The sequence below is a fragment of the Notolepis coatsorum genome, assembly GCF_963971535.1.
Source record: "Notolepis coatsorum genome assembly, chromosome: 4".
Taxonomy (NCBI): Eukaryota; Metazoa; Chordata; class Actinopteri; order Aulopiformes; family Paralepididae; genus Notolepis; species Notolepis coatsorum.
Genome location: NC_140168.1, coordinates 181,046,660 through 181,072,758, shown reverse-complemented (window position 1 = coordinate 181,072,758; position 26,099 = coordinate 181,046,660). Strand labels below are relative to the sequence as shown.

General features: G+C 42.2%; 1 protein-coding gene across 2 annotated transcripts in view; it reads right to left on the bottom strand.

The window, feature by feature from the left end:
- LOC311227763 (uncharacterized protein) overlaps nucleotides 1-26,099 on the bottom strand; it is a 44,438-nt gene that overhangs the window by 2,766 nt on the left and 15,573 nt on the right. Inside the window, exons 2-3 of one of the 2 annotated variants that reach the window (XM_084313547.1) lie at nucleotides 11,858-11,916; nucleotides 11,283-11,368 (exon numbers count right to left, since the gene is read on the bottom strand). In XM_084313547.1, the coding sequence (XP_084169673.1) occupies nucleotides 11,283-11,368; nucleotides 11,858-11,916 (145 nt within the window). The remainder of the gene's footprint in view (nucleotides 1-11,282; nucleotides 11,369-11,857; nucleotides 11,917-26,099) is intronic. The other variant, XM_084313548.1, reaches the window with a different exon arrangement.

Here is a 26,099-nt window from a genome sequence, read left to right as displayed (position 1 = left end):
CACATTAACTGGACAATGCTTGCTCTCCCTTGAGTAGTGTTGAGTGGCAGACTGCGGCACTGCTTGCAAGTAACCTTCCCTGGTTGGTCAGTTTTACAAAAGCAATCCAGTGTTAGTGTGTTTCCTAGTGTGTTGACGTCTTTACAGCATCTCGCGCCACTCAACAAAACTGCTAACATTATCGATAGCCAATGAAAATCTGTTATGCAAGAATAGCAGGTCTGATAAATGTTGCTTTCGCGTTTCACTTAGACCAGGTGGGAAAATAATCCAAACATATTAAGAAAATAAATAAATGTATGAATATTTTTTTATCATGATTTTAAGTCAGAAAAACAGGAAATCCGGTTAAAACGGAAAAACCACATCCCTGATTGTTAAAAAATTTGTCTACATAAAATGATTAGTCTACATAAAACGTAACTATAGGACCTTTAATATTCTGGATACTAGCTAATATTTCAGTAAAGGCCAGGGCCTTAAGCAGGAAAAGGTGTTCATATGCATCTTCATATCCTTATTACCAATACGCTATGTAAATGACCCCAATAATGGTTTATTATTTTTTGAGTAATTACCTGTGTAATATTTGTGTTTAGGAATATTTACATTTACATTTATATATAATATGAATATCCAGGACTTTTTTGTTATTAGAATTGATAGAAGCCTGTGTGTGTGTGACTTTAATTTATGTAAATCCATGTCGCGAGGCAACAGTGTTTTTTGGTCGCTGTCACTGGCTTTTGTTGACAGTTTGACAGTACATTGCGAGAGAAGGAATACGCAACAAGTTTTAATGGACCCGTATGAGGCCATATCTCTTACGGTGAGAATGTTATTGTTTTAAAAAGGAATGTAATACGATGTAAAAGGATAAATAAAACAGTGATTATACCATCAGTACGTTTATAAGCCACTCAATATACGGGGATCCGTTACAGTAAGAGATTCACCTCTCCAACCGGCAATCAACTGTCTGCTCTCTAACGGAGATTACAACCAACCGTCTACTCTTTAACGGAGATTACAACCAACCGTCTACTCTTTAACGGAGATTACAACGAAAAGGACGACTCCCATGAATAAAAGGACATTACGGATCTAAAGGAACAATTTTATAAAAAAATTGCTTTTCATTTATCTATTTAACTGTATTAAACAATATAAAACGAATTGGCCATAATTTACTGAGCAAACTAATGCTTACTGCTGTAACCTACTAATAACACTTCAAGTAAATCTGAAGATTATTATATAGCAGATGCCTTAGACAACTGTAGCGTGTGCTTGTTTATACAGAGCCCCTTTCATGACTGTGATGCAAGCCCTGCTTGAATACAGGGGCAGGGCTTGCATCACAGTCACGAAAGGGGCTAGTTTATACAGAGCTGATATGACTTGCTGGCTGAAATACGGACGAGAGGGAACTAGGTAGCGGGGCTCTATTACTCTCTATGCTCTATGTGCTTAAACCCAGTGTTCTCGACAACGGAGTATGGTCGCAGATCTGCTGCTATAAAAACACCTATGGCGTTTGTTATTTCTTTGGCCCGGTCTGAATTAATAGCGAGATGCTGCTTGAATGCCACAGGGAGCTGGGTTTGCTTCTTCAGTGTACCAGTGATATTCACATTCGGGTGATGCCGTTTCAAATGCGTGATAAAGTTCGCAATAAAGTTGAACAATGCCGGCACGTAGCCCCTTTCGTGACTGTGATGCAAGGCTTGCATCACAAGTGTGCATCACAGTCACGAAAGGGGCTAGCCGGCACGTAGCTTTAGTGTGATCCACCTGTCTTTGTCCATTACTGTGGTTAACTGGGAATCCGAAATGATCCCAAACAGGAGACTTGAATGTTGTGGGAGCATCTTCTAGCTCTGGCTTGTCAGTTAGTATTGCACTCGCCATACTAAGGCTAATATGCTATGCTGAATTACAGCTCTCGTTCAACGTGGCTGCGTGGGATGAACAAACAACATCCGGTTAGTTGTGCACGTTATATTAGGGCCGGGGGGATTCTGCAAAAAAAGGTTCCGTACCGTTGCAATCGTTCGGTGCACAGCGCGTACTGTACCGGAGGACCACATTGAGGCGGTACAGTACGTATTCGCGTACCGTTACACCCCTACAAAATACTGAATGAGAGACTGACTGGTGTAAAGAGAATACAATGCAGAACATGAAGGACAGCGCTTGCGTGAGCTAAGTAAGCCTCACTATGCCCGGTCCATTTTTAGTTCCTCTGCTTCAGAACTGTCTGGCAGTCATTATTCCATACACTCAAATGTTGCAGCCAAGCGAGCAGAAGCAGTGGCAGAGTTAGCTGCAAAGGAGGCTGAATATAAGATGCTATTGGAGGAAAAGAGACAAAAAGGAAACAATCTGAGCTTTAGAGGAAGAACACAGGAAGGAATTGGATGAACACAAGGTCGAATTGGAAAGATTACAAGTTGAAAAAGACTTAAAGGCTGCCCAAGCAAGATTTGAAGTTTACGACAGAGAAGTGAAAGTGGAGTCTGATGTTCGGTCTGCCCATGTCTCTCTGCCATTCAGCTCCAACCCCCCTGCAACAATGCACCCTTGCATAGCTGCCCCTCCATCTCCTCCTGTTGATGTAATTTGCCTAGCACAGGCTATCCAGGACAGCATTGCTATTAACAGACTTCCAATGCCGGAGCCTACCGTGTTTAATGGCAATCCAATTGACTTTGTTGAATGGAAGTCTTCATTTATGTCTCTCATAGATGGTAATAACATTTCCCCTGCCGACAAGCTGCACTACCTCAAGAGATATGTAGGTGGTGCAGCTAACAAATGCCTAGAAGGGAAATTCTATCGCAGCGACAGCAAAGCGTACGGTGACGCTTGGAGCAAGCGGCCAACCTTTCATCATTCAAAGGGCCTTTAGAGAAAAGCTATCCACCTGGCCAAAAATACAGCATAAGGATGCGGAAGGGCTGAGGACCTTCTCAGATTACTTAAACGCCTGTGTGCAGGCCATGCCCCATGTAAAGGGTTTAAATATCCTAAACGACTGTGGAAAATCAAAAGTTAATACGGAAGCTGCCAGAGTGGATGGCCTCAAGTTGGAACCGGCAGGTGACAGCGCGTCTCAGGGAGGGAAAGGATTTTCCCAGCTTTGAAGACTTGGCCAAGTTCATGTCCATGGAGGCTGAAACTGCCTGCAATCCAATCACCTCTTTCTTTGCTCTCCATTCAGCTGAATTCAATCAAGACAGACTGAACACAAGGGTAAGCAAAGGAAACAAAGCTAGCGCTTTCAACACACAAACAGTGGTGGAAAATAATCAACAGACAACAACAAAAGAAAGGATCAGGGCCCCTTGCATACTATGTCAGGATATCAGTCACCAGCTTTGCAAATGTCCAGACTTCATGAAAATGCAACTGGAACACAGAAGGAGAAAAGACTGTGTTATGGATGTCTTAAGCCTGGTCACAGCGCTAAGGAGTGCCGGCATCGCCACACATGTGACTCATGCAAAGGACGACATCCCACCTGTCTTCACAATGACAGCTACAATGAAAGAGCAAAAAGGGAGAATTCATCACGACGCAGTGAAATGGAACCAACACCTGCTCTGTCCCTCAAAGTCACCAGCCACGGTCAGTCAGAAAATAGCTCCATGATCGTGCCGGTGTGGGTGTCGAAAGATGAGAATCCATCCACAGAAAAACTTGTGTACGCTCTGTTAGATACACAAAGCGACACAACATTCATCGAGCAAGATCTATGTAAAGAACTACAGCTGACTACTTGCCCAGTCAAACTGAAACTCACTACCATGATGGGTGAAAATATAGTCTTTAAAAGTGAGCGGACATCTGGCCTGCGTGAGAGGATTCAACTCCATTGAGCACATCAATCTGCCTCCTGCTTACACCAAAGACTGCATACCTGCATACATCTTTTTGGAGCTGTATCTTCACCAGGGTGTGCAAACTACGGATTGAAGCAGCTCGCCAAAGAACACAGTCACACACACCCATTAGGGTCTCAGTTCATTACCAGAGACTTTTATGTAGACGACGGTGTTGCCAGTGTTGAGTCTGTTGAAAAGGCCATTCAAATGGCAAAAGAGGCACGTGAGCTGTGTGCAGAGAGAGGTTTACGCCTCCACAAATTTGTGTCGAACAACTGGGCTGTTCTCCAGAGCATTCCCTCAACAGAACTCGCCACAGACATTAAAGGTGACATGCATTATAAATGTCTTTTTTCAGTGTCTAACATTGTATTATAGTAATAGGAGTTAGTATCAATGTGTCTGTGTCTCTAAATACCATATTGGCGGATTGCCGTCATTCAGCTCAGACCATTTCCTGCTCCATTTAAACAGGTTGTTCTGATTTGACTCGCATCGTGACGTCACGTTGTGCTGGGGAAGCGGATAGTGATCCGATTGGCTCTGTGGTTGGAGCCAATGCCCGCCCACAATCTACCTAGAGCAGACCAAAGAAGTGCAGTGACTTAGCCTAACGTAAATAATATGAGCAAAACATGCAGGCCATGTGCTGTTCCTGGCTGCAAAGCTGCTAATACGTCTTTGCACATTTTTCCTGAGGATGTCGTGCTTCGCCAGCAATGGACCAAGTTCGTTTTTGGATTTTTGCAAAGACGAGGGACTTTATGCTTCCGTGATTTCCTGGCTGTTGCTAAAGAAGAAGGGACCTAGCCTGTAAGTCTTTGAGACCGAAAGAAAGCATCGAAGTACATACAGTACGTCGTAATTAGCAGTAGGACCTCGTTCATTCATCCGTTTGTGTATTACGGTACTCTTCCATGTGTGTGCGCCAAGCAGTGATGTACCTGAACGCGTTCAATGAACGATCGTTCGTGAACGCGTTCGTATTTTGGGCGAACGGAAACTGAACGGATGTTTTTCCCCCTAAATAAACATAATTGAGAGCGCGTTCATTCTCAGCGCTGTATAACAACGTTCAAAAGTGTGTTCATTCTCAGCACTATATTATAACGGCGTTCAAACGTGTGCCAGATTTCATATGCCTTTCAGCCGAAAACCCAGTTAAAACACACCGTAGGGCGCCCCAGTGGCGAACCACATAGCGTGCTCAGCCGTGACACGGCCGACCCGGGTTCGACTCCCAAACCCGTCGTTATTTGCCGAATGTCTTCCCCCCACTCTGTCTCCCATTCCTCCTCTGTCTCTCTCTACTGGACTGCCCAAATAAATCTTAAAAAAAGAAAAAACACACCGTAAACAGGCTTTAAAATAATGCTGAAAACCACACAATCTGGCAACCTCTCTGGGCGGAGCTTCGGGGAGTCTGGTAGTAGAGCAGCAGCACTCGCACTTTCAGAAGGCGCTGCACTCGCTCAGAGTCAGACTCTAAGCGGCGTCGGTGTACAATATGAGCATTTAAAGGAGTTTTAGTTAAAGTCAGTAAATGTTTTGCACTTTGAATATTGAACTTTGAGGTACAACCTTAGTTTCATACCTCAGCCTGGTTCCTACCTCGTGTTGTGTTAGTACAGAGTTATGTCAGCACATGTTTATATGTTTGCACAATGACTACTTTCACTTTTGGTACTTTAAGTATATTTAGATTATTATACTTAATAAAGACCATTCAAGCAGCACGTTTTTCCTCATGTTTTTGAAAATACTGTAGAGATGAAAGCTGCAGCTGCTACTAGTGTGGATGAATGGGCGGCAGCAAAGCGTTATGGAAATGCCAGTATTCTGTGGTTCTATTATGGGTTGTGGCAATACATTTGAAAAATTGCTCGCAGCAACGTATTGAAAAAAGAACTATAAACTATAAATTCGTTAATTTTTTAAACAATGAACTTTAGTTCAAAATTTTGAATTTTGAACTATGAACTGAACTAGTTCATTTTAAAATTTGTGAACTGTGAACTGAACTAGTTCATGTAGAAAGTGAACTTTCCCAACACTGGCACCAAGACAGTCTAACATTAGTGCAAGCACTGTGTGTGTGCGTGTGTGTGTTTGTTAGACGGACTGAGAGAGCAAGCTAGCTTAGCTAACGTTCTTAGCTCTGTGCTTCGTTGTATATATGTAGACCTACTTGTGTGTATTGCGAATGAATGATTATGTTCCTAACTAACGTCGTTAGTACAAGTGCCATGTGTGTGTGTTAGACGGATTGGGAGAGCAATCTTATTATTCCGGGCATTTGTTTTCCCAAAATCGTATGGCATGGGTGCTTCGGTGTCATCCCTTTGTGGATTGTATTGTATCGAAAACGTATGCTTGAGCCATATTTGTTTGTGTATTAGGTTCACTTTGGCGTTAGTAGAGTAGTATGGCCAGAACTATTTGGTGGGTGGCTGTCACTCAAAACATTCTGCTAGTATGGGCGGAGCCCATCCAAAAATAGCCTAAAATCCTGAGGCTGGAAAATGATGCTTTTGAGTACTTGATAAGAAATATAAAATGCATTAAAAAAAAAAAAAAAACTACAGATGTGTTCAATAGACTCACAGGAATTGTGTAAAGTTGCCCAAATAGTGCAATAGCAATGCAGGTCACCTTTAAGGCAAAGAATCTCACATTCAACGACACAGCCCTAGAAAGAGCATTAGGAATAAACTGGAATGTCGAGTGACTATTTCACCTTTAAAGTCACATCAAAGAACCAGCCAGCGACACGGCGTGGCATCCTGTCATCTGTCGCCTCCATATACGACCCGCTGGTCTTCGTAGCTCCCTACGTCCTCAATGGAAAGAAGATTCTCCAGGAAATGTGCCATCAAGGAACAGGATGGGATGACCCAATTCCAGAGCAACTGAAGCCACGGTGGGAGAAATGGAAAGATGACCTTGCTAAGATGGAAAGGATACACGTAGCTCGCTGCTACCAGCCAGCTGGCTTTAGAAAGGTGATCAAAACACAACTACATCATTTCTCAGGCGCCAGCACCACAGGCTATGGCCAATGCACTTACATGAGACTGAAGAATGAAAGAGGAAACATTCACTGTGCTCTTCTTATGGGGAAAGCGCGCATCTCGCCGCTGAAGGTCACAACAATACCCAGGTTAGAACTTACCGCAGCAGTTGTCTCAGTCACCGTGAGCAATATGCTCAAAGAAGAATTAGGATACTGTAATGTAGAAGAGTTCTTTTGGACGGATTCAAAGGTTGTGTTAGGCTACATTAATAATGAAGCTCGCCGCTTTCACACCTTTGTGGCAAACAGGGTGCAGAAAATCCGTCATGACTCAGACCCCAAGCAGTGGTTTCACGTACCTACTGATGAAAACCCAGCAGACTATGCATGCAGGGGGAAAACAGTAGAGGAGCTGCTCTCTTCTGATTGGTTCACTGGCCCTAACTTTCTATGGAAAAAGGAGGAGATAGAAATGCCAACCGAGGTGCCGTCAGAACTACCCGTCGGTGACCCAGAAGTCAAAAAGGCTCAGACCTTTCAGACAAAGAGCTCAGAACATGTCAGCCTTGTAGACCGACTGAACAAGTTTTCATCCTGGTCTCAGGCCATCAAGGCAGTGGCGCGTCTCCTGTGGTGTGCAAGAAAAGTCAAATCATGTGACCTCTCAACAGTTGATGAAAGACAAAGTTCAGAGAGACTCATCATCAAGGACATACATAGCCAAGCATACGGAGATGAGATAAAGCTACTAAGCAAAGGACATCGGCTACCAAGACACAGCAAGCTGCACCACCTAGACCCTTTCCTGGACACAGAGGGTGTGCTTAAGGTCGGAGGCAGGCTCAGCCGTTCATCTTTCCAGAGCACATTCAAACACCCAACTGTCATTCCTCAGGGATATCACATGATGAATCTGATCATCGCCCATCATCATGTGAAACATCAGGGTAAAGGCTTCACCATCAATGAAATTAGGTCCAGTGGCTATTGGATCTGTGGACAGAGCAGAGCTGTCGCAACCTACATCCGTCACTGTGTGACGTGTCGAAGGCTGAGAAGGCCTGTTGAAGGCCAACGGATGAGTGACTTGTCTGTTGAACGAACAGAACCCACGGCACCGTTCACATACTGTGGGATGGACTGTTTTGGCCCCTTTTTGACAAAGCAAGGAAGAAAACAAGAGAAAAGGTATGGGTTGCTCTTCACCTGCTTCTGCTCTAGAGCCATTCACATTGAGATGCTGGAAGACTTGTCCACAGACACTTTCATTAATGGACTGAGATGCTTCATTGCATTAAGAGGTGCTGTGCGAGGGCGGCTAGGTGGTGTAGTGGGCAAGGCACTCGCCACCAGTGTGGAGACGCTAGGATTCGCGTGTTCGAATCCAGCTCTCCACATTGTTTTCAGTTTAGCTGGTCGTCCGCAGTAATACACATTGGCCGTATTACGGGGAGGGAAAACTGAAGGGTGGGGATCGGGCGTTGTGGACAAGCGACTCCTACAAGTCGGTTGGTGCGCCTGCGCAGTAGAATCAGGAAGTGTCGGGGGCAGCGTGAGCCTCCCACGCGTTACTCCTCGCCACTGAGAGATCGCGCTGCGCAGGTGAAAAGATGCGACTGCTGTTACCTCAAGTACCGGAGGGGACTTGTGCTATGTATGACTTAGTCCACATTGCAGCCGGCTTGTGGGAGGCAAGAAACAGCGTTCGTGACAGGGGAGGGTTGAATTGGATGATACGAAATTGGGATGGGAGAAAAATATAGAAAAATGGGAGAAAAAGTGGATAAAAAAAAAAAGAGGTGCTGTGCGACAAATTAAATGCGATCAAGGCACAAATTTCATGGGTGCAAAAAACGAACTGAATGCTGCTTTGAAAGAGTTGGACACAGACAGACTGAACACATTTCTCACAGAAAAGCAGTGTGACTTTGTAACGAATGCACCACATGCCAGCCATGCAGGGGGCGTGTGGGAACGGCAAATAAGAACTGTGAGAAGCATCCTCAGTGCCACTCTGCTGCTCTCCCCTGGCAGGCTCAGTGATGAGTCATTGCGCACCTTCTTTTATGAGACCATGGCTATCGTGAATAGCTGTCCACTCACGGTCAATACTCTAAACAGCCCAAATAGTTTAGAGCCACTTACTCCTAACCACCTGATCACAATGAAATCCACTGCAGCCTTGCCTCCACCTGGCAAATTCGAAAGAGAGGATCTGTATGGACGAAAGAGTCAGGTTCAATACTTGACAGAACAATTTTGGAGTAGATGGAAAACGGAGTACCTCCACAGCATCATGACAAGACAGTGCTGGCATAACACTAAAAGGAACCTGCAAGTCGGTGATGTAGTCATGGACAATGATGACACCTTGCCACGAAGCCAATGGAGGCTTGGGAGCGTCTCAGAAGTCATCCAGGGCAAGGATGGACTTGTGAGACGGGTCAAGATCTTGCTTGGAGATAAGGGACTGAACCACAAAAGAGAGCGCAACGGCAGGCCCTCCATAGTGGAGCGGCCTGTCCAGAAATTGGTTTTATTGTTAGAAGCTGTTTAAGCACTATGCATTGATGACATGTGATATGGTTTTGAATTGAATTATATGTTTTGAAGGTTTACTTTTAGTAAAAAAAGAAAAGAAAAAGAAAAACATTTTATTTGGTGGGAGTGTAAATAACCCCAAGAATGGTTTATTATTTTTTGAGTAATTACCTGTGTAATATTTGTGTTTAGGAATATTTACATTTACATATAATATGAATATCCAGGACTTTTGTTATTAGAATTGATAGAAGCCTGTGTGTGTGACTTTAATTTATGTAAATCCATGTCGCAAGGCAACTGTGTTTTTGGTCACTGTCACTGGATTTTGTTGACAGTTTGACAGTGCATTTCGAGAGAAGGAATACACAACAAGTTGTAATGGACCCGTATGAGGCCATATCTCTTACGGTGAGAATGTTATTGTTTTAAAAAGGAATGTAATACTGTGACGTACATGGGTACGTGGGTTGGTCATTACCATTATTACTGTATTTATGACACCATCTGAACATCAGGTTAGTATATGTAAATATGTTATGTTTTGGATGTGATGTGTGTGTGTGTTTGAATGATGGCTAATGCTGTCTCTTTTTCTCTATCAGGTGCCGCCCGTCCCTAAACTGAAGAGTGCTGATTGCCTAATGGGTAACAGCTGATGACAATCACCTCAGAGGGACGGGTGGACAGATATACCAGACAGCACACACTCGTCCGGGCGCCTCTCTGTGTCAGTTACCAGTGACCAGGCTGTTGGAGGTTGCCATTGTTTACCACTGTTTGTGTGGAATGGTTATTTTAACATTGTCCACTGTTGTTTGTGTGGAACCGTTACTATGACACTGTCCACTGTGGTGTGGGATTGATTTGTTAAGTGTTCATGTTGTTCACACCACTTACCTGGTAGGCCTTGTATTCGTGTTGGTGCAGCTACCAGGTAAGTATATATATATGTATATTGTGGCCTCAGTGCCACTTGCCACCCGTGTGGAATGTGTTAATATATATATATATGTATTGGGCCTTCTGCCTTTTTGCCACTACTTGTGTGGAATTATATTGTGTTGTGCACATGGTGTACATTTGCTGGGGGATTCCCAGGCTGCCAACCGCAGGGTTTGTGGTTGTGTCCTGTGACACTAGGTCACTAGGGCTTGTGCTACCCATTAATTATAATTATCTTGTGTGTTCTCCCCTTACCCTTCTCCCTGTTTGTTAATTGTTTGTGGGTTGTTTTCTTCCCTTTATTAAATCCTCATAATTTAAGTGGAGGTTTGAAGTCCTACCACAGTAATAAATATAATTTACCTTTTGAAAGCGCGTTTGTGGTGTTTTACTATCTGCCGGGACCTTGCTTTAAAAGCATCTACTGAGGGGGTTGTTTTGTTCATGTGCAGCTTGCCTCAAGTTTCTATTCTATGTGCTCATTAGACCTTAGTACATGACAAATACGATGTAAAAGGATAAATAAAACGGTGATTATACCATCAGTACGTTTATAAGCCACTCAATATACGGGGATCCGTTACACGCTACATGAGCAAATCAAATATTGCGAGTATTACCATGGAAGCAAGTTGCACACACGCCAGAAAACCCAACAGGTTTCTCATAGTGAAAAGATGAGCTTATATCAAACCCTGCCCTCTGTTCCTCCAATCACAACTGTTGCCTTCGCTCAGACAAACCTCAGGGGTCGAGTTTGAGGGCACGTTGAAAACGGGACACGCTGAGAAACGGGAGCCGAATCCGAGACGGAACACGCAAGCATCCAGGATATAATCGCAACGCTAATGTGTATGTTAATGCACCGGTTGATGGTGGCAGGTGCAGGTACATACCCTTCCTTTGAAATTCTTTGTCCCCTCGTCCTCCGAATCAACTATGATGTCGTCCTCCTCACCGTCTCCTGAAGATGTGAATGTCTCTATATAGAACACACAGACACAGGTTAAAAACAAGAAAGGTAGATGGGTCAAGTTTGTTCCTGCCAGCAGCATTACTTTTATTAGGATATTTCTGCATCACTGGTACACCTGAAGAGTGACATAAAAATGGGGATGACATGCAACAAAGGTCAGGGCTGGAGGCAAGCCAGGATTTACATGGCAGCCCAGGTCTGTAAGGCACCAGGACACCCCAGGTCTGTAAGCCACCAGGACACCCCAGTTTTACTCTAAAAAGGAACACGCCAACGTTTTGCAGTCTTCCCCAGAGTCGGACGAGAAGGTGGGCACACCCTTCTCATCTCCGTGCGTGCAGTACAGAGAGACCCGCAGCGCGCTAGCTAGCTTACACAATGACTGGAAGTAGATACGGACCATTCCGTAAATCAGAGACAGTCTAATATATAAGCTACACCAGAAGACGGTAATATATAAAGGTAAATCAGAGTCTAATATATAAGTTAAATCACCTGTGCCCGTACTTTGGGGAGAGGAAGGCCTGCTTGCCTCTGAGAGTGCAGCACGATTCCTGTCAAATGAATAAAACACAACAGATCAGACAACAGAGGAAAAGCTATGTCACATACTGTATTTCCTGCTTACAATTTTGTTCCTCACATTCACACACCGATGGCCAACCTGCACATCGGGAGCAATTAGGGGTTAAGTGTCTTGCTCAAGATGACCAGACGACCGCTCCATCTCCTGAGACACTGTCGCCCCAATTCTCCTACTCCCTACCCCTACACCCCTTACCCTAAACCGAGTTCATATCCTACTCCCTACCCCCCTTACCCTAAACCGGGTTAGTATCCTATTCCCTACCCCCCTTACCCTAAACCAGGTTAGTATCCTATTCCCTACCCCCCTTACCAGGTTAGTATCCTATTCCCTACACCCTTACCCTAAACCAGGTTAGTATCCTATTCCCTATCCCTACACCCCTTACCCTAAACCAGGTTAGTATCCTATTCCCTACCCCTACACCCCTTACCCTAAACCAGGTTAGTATCCTATTCCCTTACCCTAAACCAGGTTAGTATCCTATTCCCTACACCCCTTACCCTAAACCGGGTTTGTATCCTACCCGACCACTATGAGTAGCATAGATGCTTGGCAAGGGGATTGGGTTTCTTCATTGAGCGCTCATCCTTATCACTAGGGCACAAGTATCTTGTGTTTTATTGTAAATAAAAAGGAGAACATGAATCTCATAAAAAACACAGGAACTATGACTTCAGACCAGACCACTACTGTTTAACAAGTTGATGATATTGTTTTCTGCTACAAAATATTGTGATTCTTTCCACTCTTGGCTAGTGACTGAACTAGCCAATAGCGGCGCTGGTTCAGGGGCATGATGTCACAACTCGTGCATCAGAGATTTCCCGACTCTCTGATATAGTTTATCCACTTGGTACAGGGTATCTGCGGGGTATTAACACTTTCTCTGCCAAGGACGCCTAAACTTGTCATTCCCCGCCATGCTCATTCTGCCAATGACGTAACACGTCATTGAGATCAATATTTCAAAAATCTGTGATCGCAATCATATTTCTCCCCCGGAGACTTGAGATCTACCGTTGATCCCCTCTCAACTCTCCAACGGTTCAAGAGCGCCATCTGGTGGCCGATCGGCGGATCGGCCAAACCGGAAACGGAAACTGGTGCTCATTCCAATTTGGTCCGATCACTCGCTAATAGTCCCGGGACTCGAGCTAGACACAATGGATAGCAATCCGTTACCAATAACTCGATAAACAACATGATTTGGACGTATATACTATTATACAACCTGGAGATGGATCGCATATTTCAACATCCCATAATAGGAATATTTTTGCTCCACGCTCATCGCCCAACGCTACGAGGAAGCTGCGGTGAGTTTCAGCGTTTTTTTTTAACGCGTTCGATACAAACTGCTCTAATGATCATATCACCCACACTAGATGAATCATCTAACGTTGGCCACGGAATTATAAACGACCCCCCCCCCCATCCGGTCAACATCAGATGATAAGTAGTCACTTCTAGAAGCACGTCCATTTGAAATTTTTTATCTCGCGCCGATCGTTATCAAACTGTATACAATCATCAATATAATGCATTTAGGGCTATAAATCACGTTCTGCAGAAAGCTGCAGAAAACGATAAAAACATATTTATACTTTAGACCGTATTTTAGTATGAATATGTGAATGAAAAAGTAAACGTTGCTACACCCTGAACAATAGATACTTGATGTTGAATGGGCCATAGTAATGTCAATTTAGCAATACAATTTAAAAAGTTATAGCCCTGCAAAGAAGGGGAACTTCTCCATAGACAAATAGAGCTGGCAGAGGATGGTATAATGATGTACATAAGCCTGGCGAAGAAAGTGTTAAAAAGTATTGAATTCATAATTCTCAATTTAAGGCATTAAAAAGGTATTAAAAAGTGATAATTTGTTTGTTTTTGTATTGAAGTTGTTTTTTGCGGGGCTACCGGGAGCTTGGTGCGTCTGACGAGAGCTTGTCACGAGAGAATTTAAATTGGCGTGCAAGTGCAGCCGCCAGTTCAGTGTCGCTATGTTAGTTTTTTTGTGCTAGTATGGTCGTGAAATTGGTATTACATTTTGTGGTATTAAAAAGGTCTTTAAAAGTCTTAACTTGTTGAAACCTACATGTCGGCCGCTCACCTGCTACGTCCGGGTCTGAAGCATGTCCGCGCGGTACACCCCATACCCATGGCCGCCTAGTTATAGTTGAAAGTGGGGGTGCAAGTTTTTATTTTATTTTTATTTTTACCTCCACGGCAGATTGTTTTACATTTAATGAACATCTGTATGTGCAATTTCCTGCAATATAGAGCCTTCAATCTTGACCAAAATAAAGCTGCTCTTTTCACTATAAAACTCAATTACTAATAATAACTTTCCCGATCCTCCCGAAGCACCTCCGTTCACATCCCCAGCAGCAGTAGCAACTTGTGAACGGACTAGCAGCAACAACAACAACAACAACAACAACAACAATTCATTGACGCTATCAATAGCCCCAGTCAGCGCGGCGGCTGAATGAATGAATCATTGCGCTATCAATAGCCCCAGTCAGCGCGGCGGCTGAATGAATGAATGAATGAATGAAAACTTTATTTAACAGATTGCAGAATGGGTACAATACAGTACGGCTCAATACACACAATTGTTAACACTATGGTCGCCGATGACGTGTTTAGACGTCATTCCTAGCCATGCTCATTCTGCCGAAGACGCCGTAACTTGTCTTTGATATCAATATTTCAAAAATCTGTGATCGAAATCATATTTCCCCTCCGGAGCCCTGAGATACACTGCAAAGCTCCACTCAACTCTCTAGCGGTTCAAGAGCGCCATCTGGTGGCAGATCGGCAGATCGCCAACAGGAAATTACCCCGTGAACCGGAAGTGCTCATCCATATGTCGTCCGGGCACTCGCTATCGTTAGAGAGACTCCGTCTTGACACAGTGAACATCGATCGGTGCAAATAACTCGAAAAAACAACATGATTTGGACGTATATACTATTATACAACCTGGAAATGGATCGGGCATTTCTCCATCCCATAATAGAAACAAATTCTGTTCCACGCTCATCTGCCAGCGGCGCGAGGAAGCCACGGTGAGTTGCAGCGTTATATTTTAACGTGTTCCATATAAACTTCTATGATGATCATATGACCCACACTGGATGAATCATCTAACGCTGCCCACGGAATTATAAACGCCCCCTCGCCCATCCGGTCAATATCAGATGATACGTAGTAACTTCTAGAACCACGTCCAGTTGAAATTTTTTATCTCGCGCCGATTGCTATCAAACTGTATTTCATCATCAATATAATGCATTTGGAGCTATAAATCAAGTTCTGGAGAAAGCTGCAGAAAACGATAAAAACATACTTATACTTTAGACCATATTTTAGTATGAATATGTGATGGAAAAAGTTTAACGTTGCTACACCCTGAACAATACATATAGGACATTGAATGGACCATAATAATGGCAATTTAGCAATAGAATTTAAAAAGTTATAGCCCTGCAAAGAAGGGGAACTTCTCCATAGACAAATAGAGCTGGCTAGGGATGGTAAATTATGAATTTAACCCATGGCGATCCAAGTGTTAAGGGGATGCAGACCAGAGAAAGACGGTTGTCTTGTTTACATCAGGGTCCCCCCGGCCTCACCATACGAGAAATATTCAGTTTCAATCTGTTTGCGCATTTAGTATACAGTCACAGTGTTCGACTTACGTAATGATCCATTTTGATGTAAAACGCCGAAGAATAATCCTCACAAAGTCACAATGTTATCCAATATCCAGCCTGAAACTTTTCTTCATTGAAACGCCAAACGAGGCATTTGAAAAAGCCGCCTCCCCTTTTCCAACATGTCGTATACGTCATGCCGAGGGACCGTGGGGCACTGGATCAAACCATTAAATGTGGGGGGTCACACAATCTTTGGAAACTTAAAAACTTGCTATTAAGTGTCATTGCGTATTATTAATTTGATTGAAATTACGTAGTTATGGTTAGATTTATATATTCATATGATCAAAAAGTGGAGGAGCAAAAGCACAAGTTTGCCCCCCCAAGCTCAATAGTGGTGGGGCACCTGCTTCGACTGCTCCATTATGTAGGCGCCTATGCCCATACCACGTGAACATGGCTTCAGACGCGGCTGAATTAATTACTTAATTAAACTGAAAACGACCACAACCAATCTCAATCGATATTAACTCATTCAGCGCCATTCACGAGAAAAGTCGGGTTAACTCGTCATGCGTTGAGCACCAATCATGAGAAAAGTCGGGTTTTAATCGTTATTTCTTTTATTCGCTATATCCATTCATTTTTCATCCATCCAGCCTGATGTTATCATTGGGAATGGGTCTGAGCTCGCAAAAGGCCAATACCGCCGCCTAACGCCTTCCGGCCGGTATTGCACATCATTGAAATCCCTCCCCCTTGGGCTGTACGCTGATCTAAGAAGTCCGGTCCAGGTTTTCCTTCTCGGGCATGCAGTATCGTTATAACGCATGGACTGGGGAGACTCGGAGCAGCGTGGATTATGCGTTTTGGACATATAACGTTGGATCAATAAACGCGATCAATATTTGGAATGGCGATCAGGAATTGGATTAATCTTTTTGCAGTACATCAGATGTGAGGTAAGCACTCTGTTACCAATTTTGGTTTAATCAGATGTTTGTTTCGTAACGATCACGCATGTCTGTGTGTGTGTGTGTGCGGTTGGCTGCGACCAAGGCACGGAGAAGCGATTTTTCAGCCCGCTTCTGTATCGTGCATGAGGACACATAATACCGATAATCTAGTGTTATTTTCAGAACGATTCATAAATCAAGCGACAAATGGCACGATTTCTAAGGAAATACATTGAAGCGCGGTTTGCTCGAGTTTCTTGAGATTAGACAGAATCGCTCTGGAACTATATTCATATTCACCACGGTATGACACGGAAATGTATGTATTTTTTTTGCATGTTGACTGGAAGAAACTCACTGACAATCGACATGTTTATTAGATCTAGGGATGCTCGATATTGGCTTTTTTACCGATACCGATATTCCGATATTGTCCAACTCTTAATTTCCGATACCGATACGATACCGATATCAACCGATACCGATTTATGCAGGGTTTCCCCCCAAAAAAACGGAATAATTTCAGGTAACTAATAATTTCACTGGATGCATTCAAAAGGCTTTCTAAATGTAAGCATTATCTGTGCAAAATATGATAATTAAAAAAGTTAAAATTAACATACAAGTTGTTGAATTAAACCAACATGCATACTTTTGACAATAAATAAAATAAGAATTGGTTCTTACTTGCTTGCCTGGGTAAATAAAGATAAAAAAAAAAAAAAAAAAATGTTTTTACCGATACCGATATTTTCCGATATCACATTTTACTGCCGATATCGGCCGATAATATCGGTCGGCCGATAATATCGGACATCCCTAATTAGATCCATAGCTATAATATCTCATAGTTTTAGCCATAGGCGGCGCATGAACCGGACATTAGGGTAGGCTATATAGCGCGCACATTTTTTCCTTTTTTGCCAATACACAGTGCAAATTAAGTGTTCAAATGAAGGCATCCAATAATAGATTAACCATCGTCTTACCTTAATGCAGCAAAATGCGACGTTTCGTCTTTCTTGGCATCAATGATCTTTTCTGCTTTAACTTTGTCTGTGAGATCACTTTCAATGTGAAGCAGACTGGCGCATTGTTTTGGATGTGATGTGCCTCATTGCTGAGAAAGACCGCTCACGACTTGAATCACAAGTTGCAGTGCTGACAGCAATGAAGGGAATGTCTTTCGTAATTTAGATCTCATCATGCTTTGAAAACAATGTACATACAGTAGCTCTAAGAAGTTTCCACGATTTGATGAACTCTGACTCTCATCATGTCCTCTTGACTTAGAGCAAGCCCTCTATGCAAAGATAAAGCAACATATAGCCTCAGGTGATCCGTAGTTATGCCCCGGTGCAGCTTCTAAATTACTTTGTTTATATGCCTTGGGAAAATACCGTATATCCATTTAGCTTTTTTAAATTTGACTCAAAATAGTGCGCTGGTGTTCGCTACAAAGCGATCGGCGGGTGGAGATTCAGAACGCAGATGTTTGCTTTACTCGGCCTGCAGGATCAGGATGATCATGTGAATGATGTGATTGGCTACATTATTTAACCTGAGCCTATGCGTGATTGGTTACTGCCTGTACCTGGAATGTTAAACGCTGTCACCTAGCCCAGGGGTTCCCAAACTTTTCAGGCCGCGACCCCCAAATAACGGTGTCAGAGAGCCGCGACCCCCACTATTATAGGAGATAATATTTTATTTTATATTTTTTTTAAACAAAAAAAAAATATATATATTTTTTTATAAATGGAAATGTATGGTTGAAAGTGAAACATGCAAACGTTCAAACGCACACACACTAATAAGCATTGGAGGCTTTTAACCAGGGCCGGACTGGGGAAATCATTCAGGCCAGGAAATATAGTGCAAAATATATAGCCCCAGTCAGGCCACTTTTTAAGCAGGGGGTCTGGGGGTCCCCCACCAGGAAATGTTTTGTTACAAAGACTTAATTTCCTGCATTCTGGTGCAGGAATTTTTTATTTGTACCCTTTAACACTTTCAGTGCCCAGCAGGGGGCACACATTTAGTGCTTGAATGCCCACCATCCACTGCAATGTTAGCATTCATATCGCCTAATCTATGTTTTAATCTGCCCGTCGCATTATCAATGACTCATTTCCAGTCAACATTGTCGAAGCGGATTGTTTTTTTATCGGTTCATTTCCGTTTTATAGCATTTTGAAAAGCCCTCGTTTTCAGGGGGAAAAAAAGTTTCCATGATAATCGTCCAGTACTATTCTAGAACGTTGTCATTTCTCTGCCTATTTATGAATAGTTTTCAAATAAACGCTAGATTATCGATAGTATATGTGTACGTGTGCACGCTAGTGCCGCGCGCTGAAAATAGATTCTCTCAGTTCCTGATCACTCTTACAGTCAAACAGCCATATCACATTATAGGGGAAAAGCTTATATCTCCGTGAAAACGGGTCTTCTATCAAAGAATCTATCGAAGGCAAAATAGAAGCGCTAAGAGTGGACGCCGAAGCACATATTAAGCGCACCGGGGCACTGGAAACAGGCCTGGAAGACCACCAACAATATTTCGTTCGGATCTACAAAGACGTAGATGATATCAACGTTAATCTAACTGCTGAGATGAAGGGAAACTACAAAGAACTCAAAACCGAGCTCAACGATATAACGGTTGAGCTTAAGCGAATCAATGAAGAACAGAAAGCCAAAATATTCGAGATGGAATATCAAAGTCGCAAGCTGAATATTCGTATAGTCGGTCTGGATGAGTCGGTGAGCTGCGCACACCCTGAAGAGTTTGCGACAGAATTACATAAAATCCTGGGACCAGCGATCCTTCCTAAAGTACCCGAGGTGGAGCAGTGCTACAGATTGGGGACCCGATCCAGTGACAATAACGTTAGACCCAGAGTGATATTGGTTATCCTGCGCCAAGTCAGAATAAAAGAAATTATTATTCGTGAAACTCGCAGGATGAAAGGCAATCTGAAATACAAGGATATATCAATACACTGTTTTGAAGATTATTGTCGGGAGGTGGTGGTCCTACGAACCAAGTTCAAGACGGTGATGTCTAAATTCTATCTGGAGAAATACAGACCCCTATTAATATACCCTGCAATACTTCGCATCGTCGATAAACAAGGAGCAAGGGTTTTCCTCAACTCGCCTGAAGATGCAGCCAAATACATGGCAGCACAAAACGCAGGATAGTGTATAAATGGCCTTTTAATCTCTGTTATGCATGGACACCATATAGTATAAACTTTAATGAACCGATGATTTGGGACAGAGAGACCTACGAGCTCAGAGTTATTGAATGTTTTCCCCGTTGGGCTTCTATTATTGCGGACATATTGGATTCAAAATTGGAACGATATAGAGAAGATGAACATGGCGTTGAAGTGATCCTTATTTTAAGAGTATGGAATTCTAACAACATTCCAGAACATACTGGAACATTCGAACACTGTAAAAACGACATATTGGAATAATCTAGAACATCTAAAACATTCTTTGATATAGGGAACATTCTGGAATAACAGCAATACGTGGCCAGACATAACTACCAGAAGCTCTTCGGGGGAATAACCAACAGCATCTAGCTGCAGAACCACAGAACCATCACAGCAGCGACCGGCTGGAATAACATTCTTCACAACGGATCATCGCCCACCCCTGGCCAGGGGAAATGCTGCATATACGTATTTAAAAACTGCTTTTTATTAATTGGAAATATTTCCACTACTTCTCCAATTTATACTTTAGATGTTTAAGCATAGCAAAGCTCTTTTAAGATCTAAGTTAATGTTCTCTTCCTTTTTTCTTGTTTTTTTTCTTCTCTTTTCTCTGATTTATTGAGGTTCTCTTTTCAGTTCAATACCTCCATATTATGCCTGGGTTATTATAAATTACACAAGTTCATATAAAATGTAAGTGATTATGGCATGATAATTGAAGCTTATTTTTGGTCTTTATTTTTAGTTATTTTAATTTTAATTTAACGGGAAAGTGGCCAAGCCACAGTTGACATTCTACTTATGGTAGAATTTAGAATGTTAGATCCTATGGTATACATAGGAATGTTAAGGATAATTGGATCATTCTGGGATATCCGGTGGTTTAAGGGAGGGAGTCATACGCGAAGGTTGTGTTCATGGAACACAATCCTGTACGACTCTCGGTGGGAGGGGAGGGAAGGGGATTTTTATTTGTATATATGTATGTTTTTAAGCTCGGCTCTCAACGGGACCTCACTAGTTGGATGTATATCTATTGTTGCCTCGCACTCCAGAAGCATTACCAAAAACTACACTACAACATGTATAGATTATGGCTAGTTTGAATATAATGATCTGGAACACTGGGGGAATAAATAACCAACTCAAACGCAAAAGCGTGCTCACACTGATGAAAAAAGAACAGGTGGACGTTGCTCTGCTAAGCGAAACACACATTCTAGAGAAAGACATAGATAAGTTAGCGGACAACACATCATAATATTAGTCACTCTTCTATTGGTACGAGAACTCGGGGTGTAGCCATAGTAGTTAAACGTAAGTTGAATATTGAATTAAAGGGAGTATGGTCTGATGTAGATGGTCGGATAACTATAGCTAAGATTGTACACAAGAACAGGAAAATAGCGTTGGTAGCGGTATACGCCCCAAATTTGTACGAAGTGGGTTTCTTCACTACACTAACCAATGCAATGTTAGACCTTCCCGATTACTCATTTATAATAGGTGCGGATTTTAATGCCATTTGGAATCCAAGGATGGACAAATCTTACCTCGCCTTTTCCAGCGAACAAAAGAATTCATCTAATGCATTAAAGGATTGGTCGAAGATTACAGGTGTAAATGACTTATGGCGATCACTTAATCCCACGACCCGAAAGTACTCTTGTCGATCTGCGAGACATAACACATTATCCAGAATAGATTATGTCTTTGCATCCCCGAGACTATTTGATAACTATGAAGTGGAAATGATACCCAATGCACTATCAGATCACTGTTATTTACTCCTAAAAGGAACATTTGGTATACTATCTTCCCGAGCCCCAAGATGGCGATTTAACTCGATGCTGCTTAATAACAAGGAATTCATTACACAACTCAAAGAAGCTCTTATAGTATTCCTACGGGAGAATGCAAACTCGGTGCAAGACCCCAGAATAATATGGATGTCGGTAAAGGGAATGATCAAAAAAGAAAAAGAGGGACTATTAGATCCAATCACCAAATGCACCTTGACCATATGGAACAGAGTAGTAAAAACACACAAATTGGAGAAGCAGTCAGGGGTTCTGAGATGGGTAGCACATGACAAGAGATTCAAACCAGGGAGGTTAGACCATGGATTCAGAAGGTGGGAGAGGGGGGGGGGGGCAACAGCGATATGCAAAATGATAGAGAAGGGGGAAATGCAAACACTACAAAAATTAAAGGAGAAATTTGGACTAGAAAACAAGGACCACTTCAGATATCTACAGATTAGAGATTACTATAATAAAGAAATAAGAGGGGACAAGGAAGAAGAACAAAATGGAATAATTAGGATGATAGTAAGGGAATACGAAGGAGGGAAAGGAAGGGTAATATCAGCACTGTACCGGGCTATAATGACCAGCAAGGGACACACAACCGATTATATAAGGGAGACATGGGAGAGAGAACTAGAGATAGGAATAACAGGGAAGGAATGGGGGAACATATGCGAGGTGCAACATTCAACAACAGGATCGAGGATATGGAAAGAGTTTGGATGGAAAAACATAATCAGATTCTTTATAACCCCAGAGCTGAAGGGAAAATATGCACCAACACAAAGAGCATGCTGGAGGATGTGTGGGAAGGAGGGGGCAAATCACACGCACATATTCTGGGGATGTCAGAAGCTGAAGGGGTATTGGGAGGAGATAGGGGAGGCAATGACCAGAATAATAGGATACGGGTTACCACAAACGGGACTGGTGCTTTACTTAGGGGACAAGTATTTAATAAAGATAATGTTGATATCGGCCAGAAAAGCAATAACGAGACTGTGGTACAAAGAAGATCCACCAACAATAGCACAATGGGTAGGAATAGTAGAGGAGATACAGGATATGGAGAGGATAACACACATGCTGAGGCTACAGGAAGAAAAAATTTGGGGAATGATGGGGAAAGTGGGAGGATTATAAGGGGAACGAAAACGACATCACAGAGGAGGAACCAAATGCAGCACAAGAGGGCGAAGGGTAAAGGAGGAAAGAGGTTCAAGGAGGGTCTCTGAACCCATGTCACACACCTTTGTTTTAGTTAGTTTTTTCTATTTTTATTTCTGTTGGGTATGACAATTGTTTTATGTTTTTTGTACTTTATTATTTAGGTCTGTTTAACAGTGTTGTTTTATTGTATGTTTATTTTTAATTTCATGAATGTACCCGTATATGTATGTCGATATGTTATGGAGATCAATACAAATGTTATGTTGTATGTCCATAAATGTTGAATACAAATTTAAGTTTAAAAAAAAAAGGGAATGATCAAAGATTTCACTGATTTTCCTCCAAAATGCGCAAGAATCGATGCACAAAACTGGCTGAGCTGGAAACGCTTTACTCAACGTTATTTAATTCTTTAAAATACAACAACTCAACTCGACTAGAAAATCAAGTTAAGGTACTAAAAAAAGAGATCAATGCCATATACAGACAACAATCGGAAATACAAATACGTAGCACAAGACAACAGCAGTACTCCCAAGGTTCTAAACCTAGTCACCTATTAGCCATGCGATTAAGAATTAATGCAAAATTTGCAGATATAACTACCATTAATTAGAGCACAACAAGTACTTGAAACAGACCCTGAAAAAATAAATGATACATTCAAAGAATTCTACTCCGACTTATATAAATCAGAAACGACCTTCGATCAAAACAAAATGGACACATATCTTAATCAAATTATTCTCCCTAAACTTTCAGAGGATGACGCTAAACAGTTAGAAACACCGATCACACTAGATGAACTTAGGGAGGCCATATCTGAAATGCAAAGTGGTAGGGCTCCTGGAAGAGACGGTATCCCACCAGAAATGTACCTCTCTTGTTGGGACATAATTGGACCCTTATTACTAAATATGATTTTATACTCAGTTAAGGAGGGGAACTTCCATAAGAATGACAATATTGCAGTCATAACAGTCCTCCTTAAAAAAGACAAAGACCCCACCGAGTGCGGTAGTTACTAGTTATAGACCTTTAAGCCTCCTCGGAACCGATATCAAACTGTACTCTAAGGTATTAGCCATCAGACTACAAAAGCATATGACATCTTTAATTCACCCGGACCAAACTGGCTTCATAAGAGGTCGCTTGATCACCGATAACATAAGACGATTACTACACGTACTAGATGCAAACATTTTTTATTTTTTTTTATTACCTATCTTTGTGAAAGTGGCTTCTCAGCTCTGGTCCAGCTGAAGACAGAGCAGAGGAACAGATTGGACATTGAGCATGACCTCAGAGTTGCTTGTCTACCATCACCCCAGACTTTGAGACTCTTGTCAGGACCAAACAACAACATCATAACATGATGATCCCATAGCAAATTAAAATAATGACTCATGAAACATTTGAATTTGGATCTTTAAGCCACTTTTAATGAAATTGTATTTGAAGAACAATACAGCAATCACTCATAACAAGATAAATAAATTAAATACAAATTAAAGTGGAAGTGTACTTTAAATAACTTTTGTTTGCTGTGTGTGAGAGGAGTCCGTGTGTGTGTATGTGTGTGTGTCTTACTCTGATCGCTGTGTGAGTGAGAGGAGTGTGTGCACTGTGTAATTTGTGTGTGTCTTACTCTGATCGCTGTGTGAGTGAGAGGTGTGTACTGTGTAATTTGTGTATGTGTGTGTGTCTTACTCTGATCGCTGTGTGTGAGTGAGAGGAGTGTGAATGTGTGTGTGTCTTACTCTGATCGCTGTGTGTGAGAGAGAGGAGTGTGAATGTGTGTGTGTCTTACTCTGATCGCTGTGTGTGAGTGAGAGGAGTGTGTATGTGTGTGTGTCTTACTCTGATCGCTGTGTGTGAGTGAGAGGAGTGTGTATGTGTGTGTCTTACTCTGATCGCTGTGTGTGAGTGAGAGGAGTGTGTGTGTAATGTATTGTGTGTCTAGACTCTAGTCTGATCATCATCTCCTGCAGGGGAACAATGTTTTCAATGTCCAAAATTTGCTATGGGATCATCATGTTATGATGTTGTCTGGAACCCTGAGAAGCCACTCTCACAAAGATAGGTAGTGCACAAAAAAATAAAATAAAAAAATTAAATAATTTTTTTTTTTAATGACTAATCGACGCAACAATTTCTCGTCGACGATTTTTTATAATCGACGTCGTCGATTATGTCGACTAATCGTTGCAGCCCTACAACACACCTAAGGCGATACTGTCCCTGGATGCAATGAAAGCTTTCGACAGGTTGGAATGGTCGTATCTATGGGCAGTATTAGAAAGGATGGGGTTAGGAAAAGGATTCATTATGATTAAAGTATTATACAAAGACCCATCGGCCATGATTACAACAGGTACAATCATCTCCAAAATCTTTCCGGTATCACGCTCAGCCAGACAGGGTTGCCCTCTTAGTCCCGGACTATTCGATCTATCATTAGAGCCTTTAGCACAATATATAAGACAATCCCAATCCATAGAACCAATCATAATCAAGGGCACACAACACAAAATTAGTTTATATGCGGACGACGTAATACTGTTCATGCAAAACCCCAACACAGCATTGCCTCATCTTCTCAAGCTGATTGAGGACTTTGGAGATCTATCGGGATTTAGGATAAATTGGCCGAAGTCGGCCTTCCTCCCACTTAACGCCCCTGCAAAAAGAAATATAACCCTCCCAAAAGAGATACAGATGGTAAAACAATTTAGATGTTTGGGAGTTGAGATATTCCCCACCATAAGCCAAACGGTGAAGCACAATTACATAAAAATCCAAAACAAAATCAAATACGACCTTGTCAGGTGGTCGAAACTTAAAAACTCAGTACAGGCACGTATATCAATAATCAAGATGGACGTCCTACCTAGAATCAACTTCTTCAGCTCAATGCTACCGTTACCCCCTCCAAAGGGTTACTGGAAAGAATTACACTCCTCCACATACAAATTTATTTGGAATAACAAACCACCACGTATAAAAAGATCCACCGCACAGAGAAACAAAGCAGACGGAGGTATGGCATTTCCAGATTTCTACCACTACTTTAAGGAGTACACTTTAAGACCACTAACAACATGGTTTGATCCCCAAGCATTAGTATCCTGGAGAAATTTAGAAGAAAATATAGTAGCTCCACACAAGCTGAAGGGCATAGTATATACCAAATTACCAATTAAGCAATGCGAACGGAAATTTGGCCCCATAATCACTCATGCGATCCGGATATGGCGCGAAACACAAAGAAAATATTCTACCCTACATAAATGGCATAATCATACTCCCTTATTCA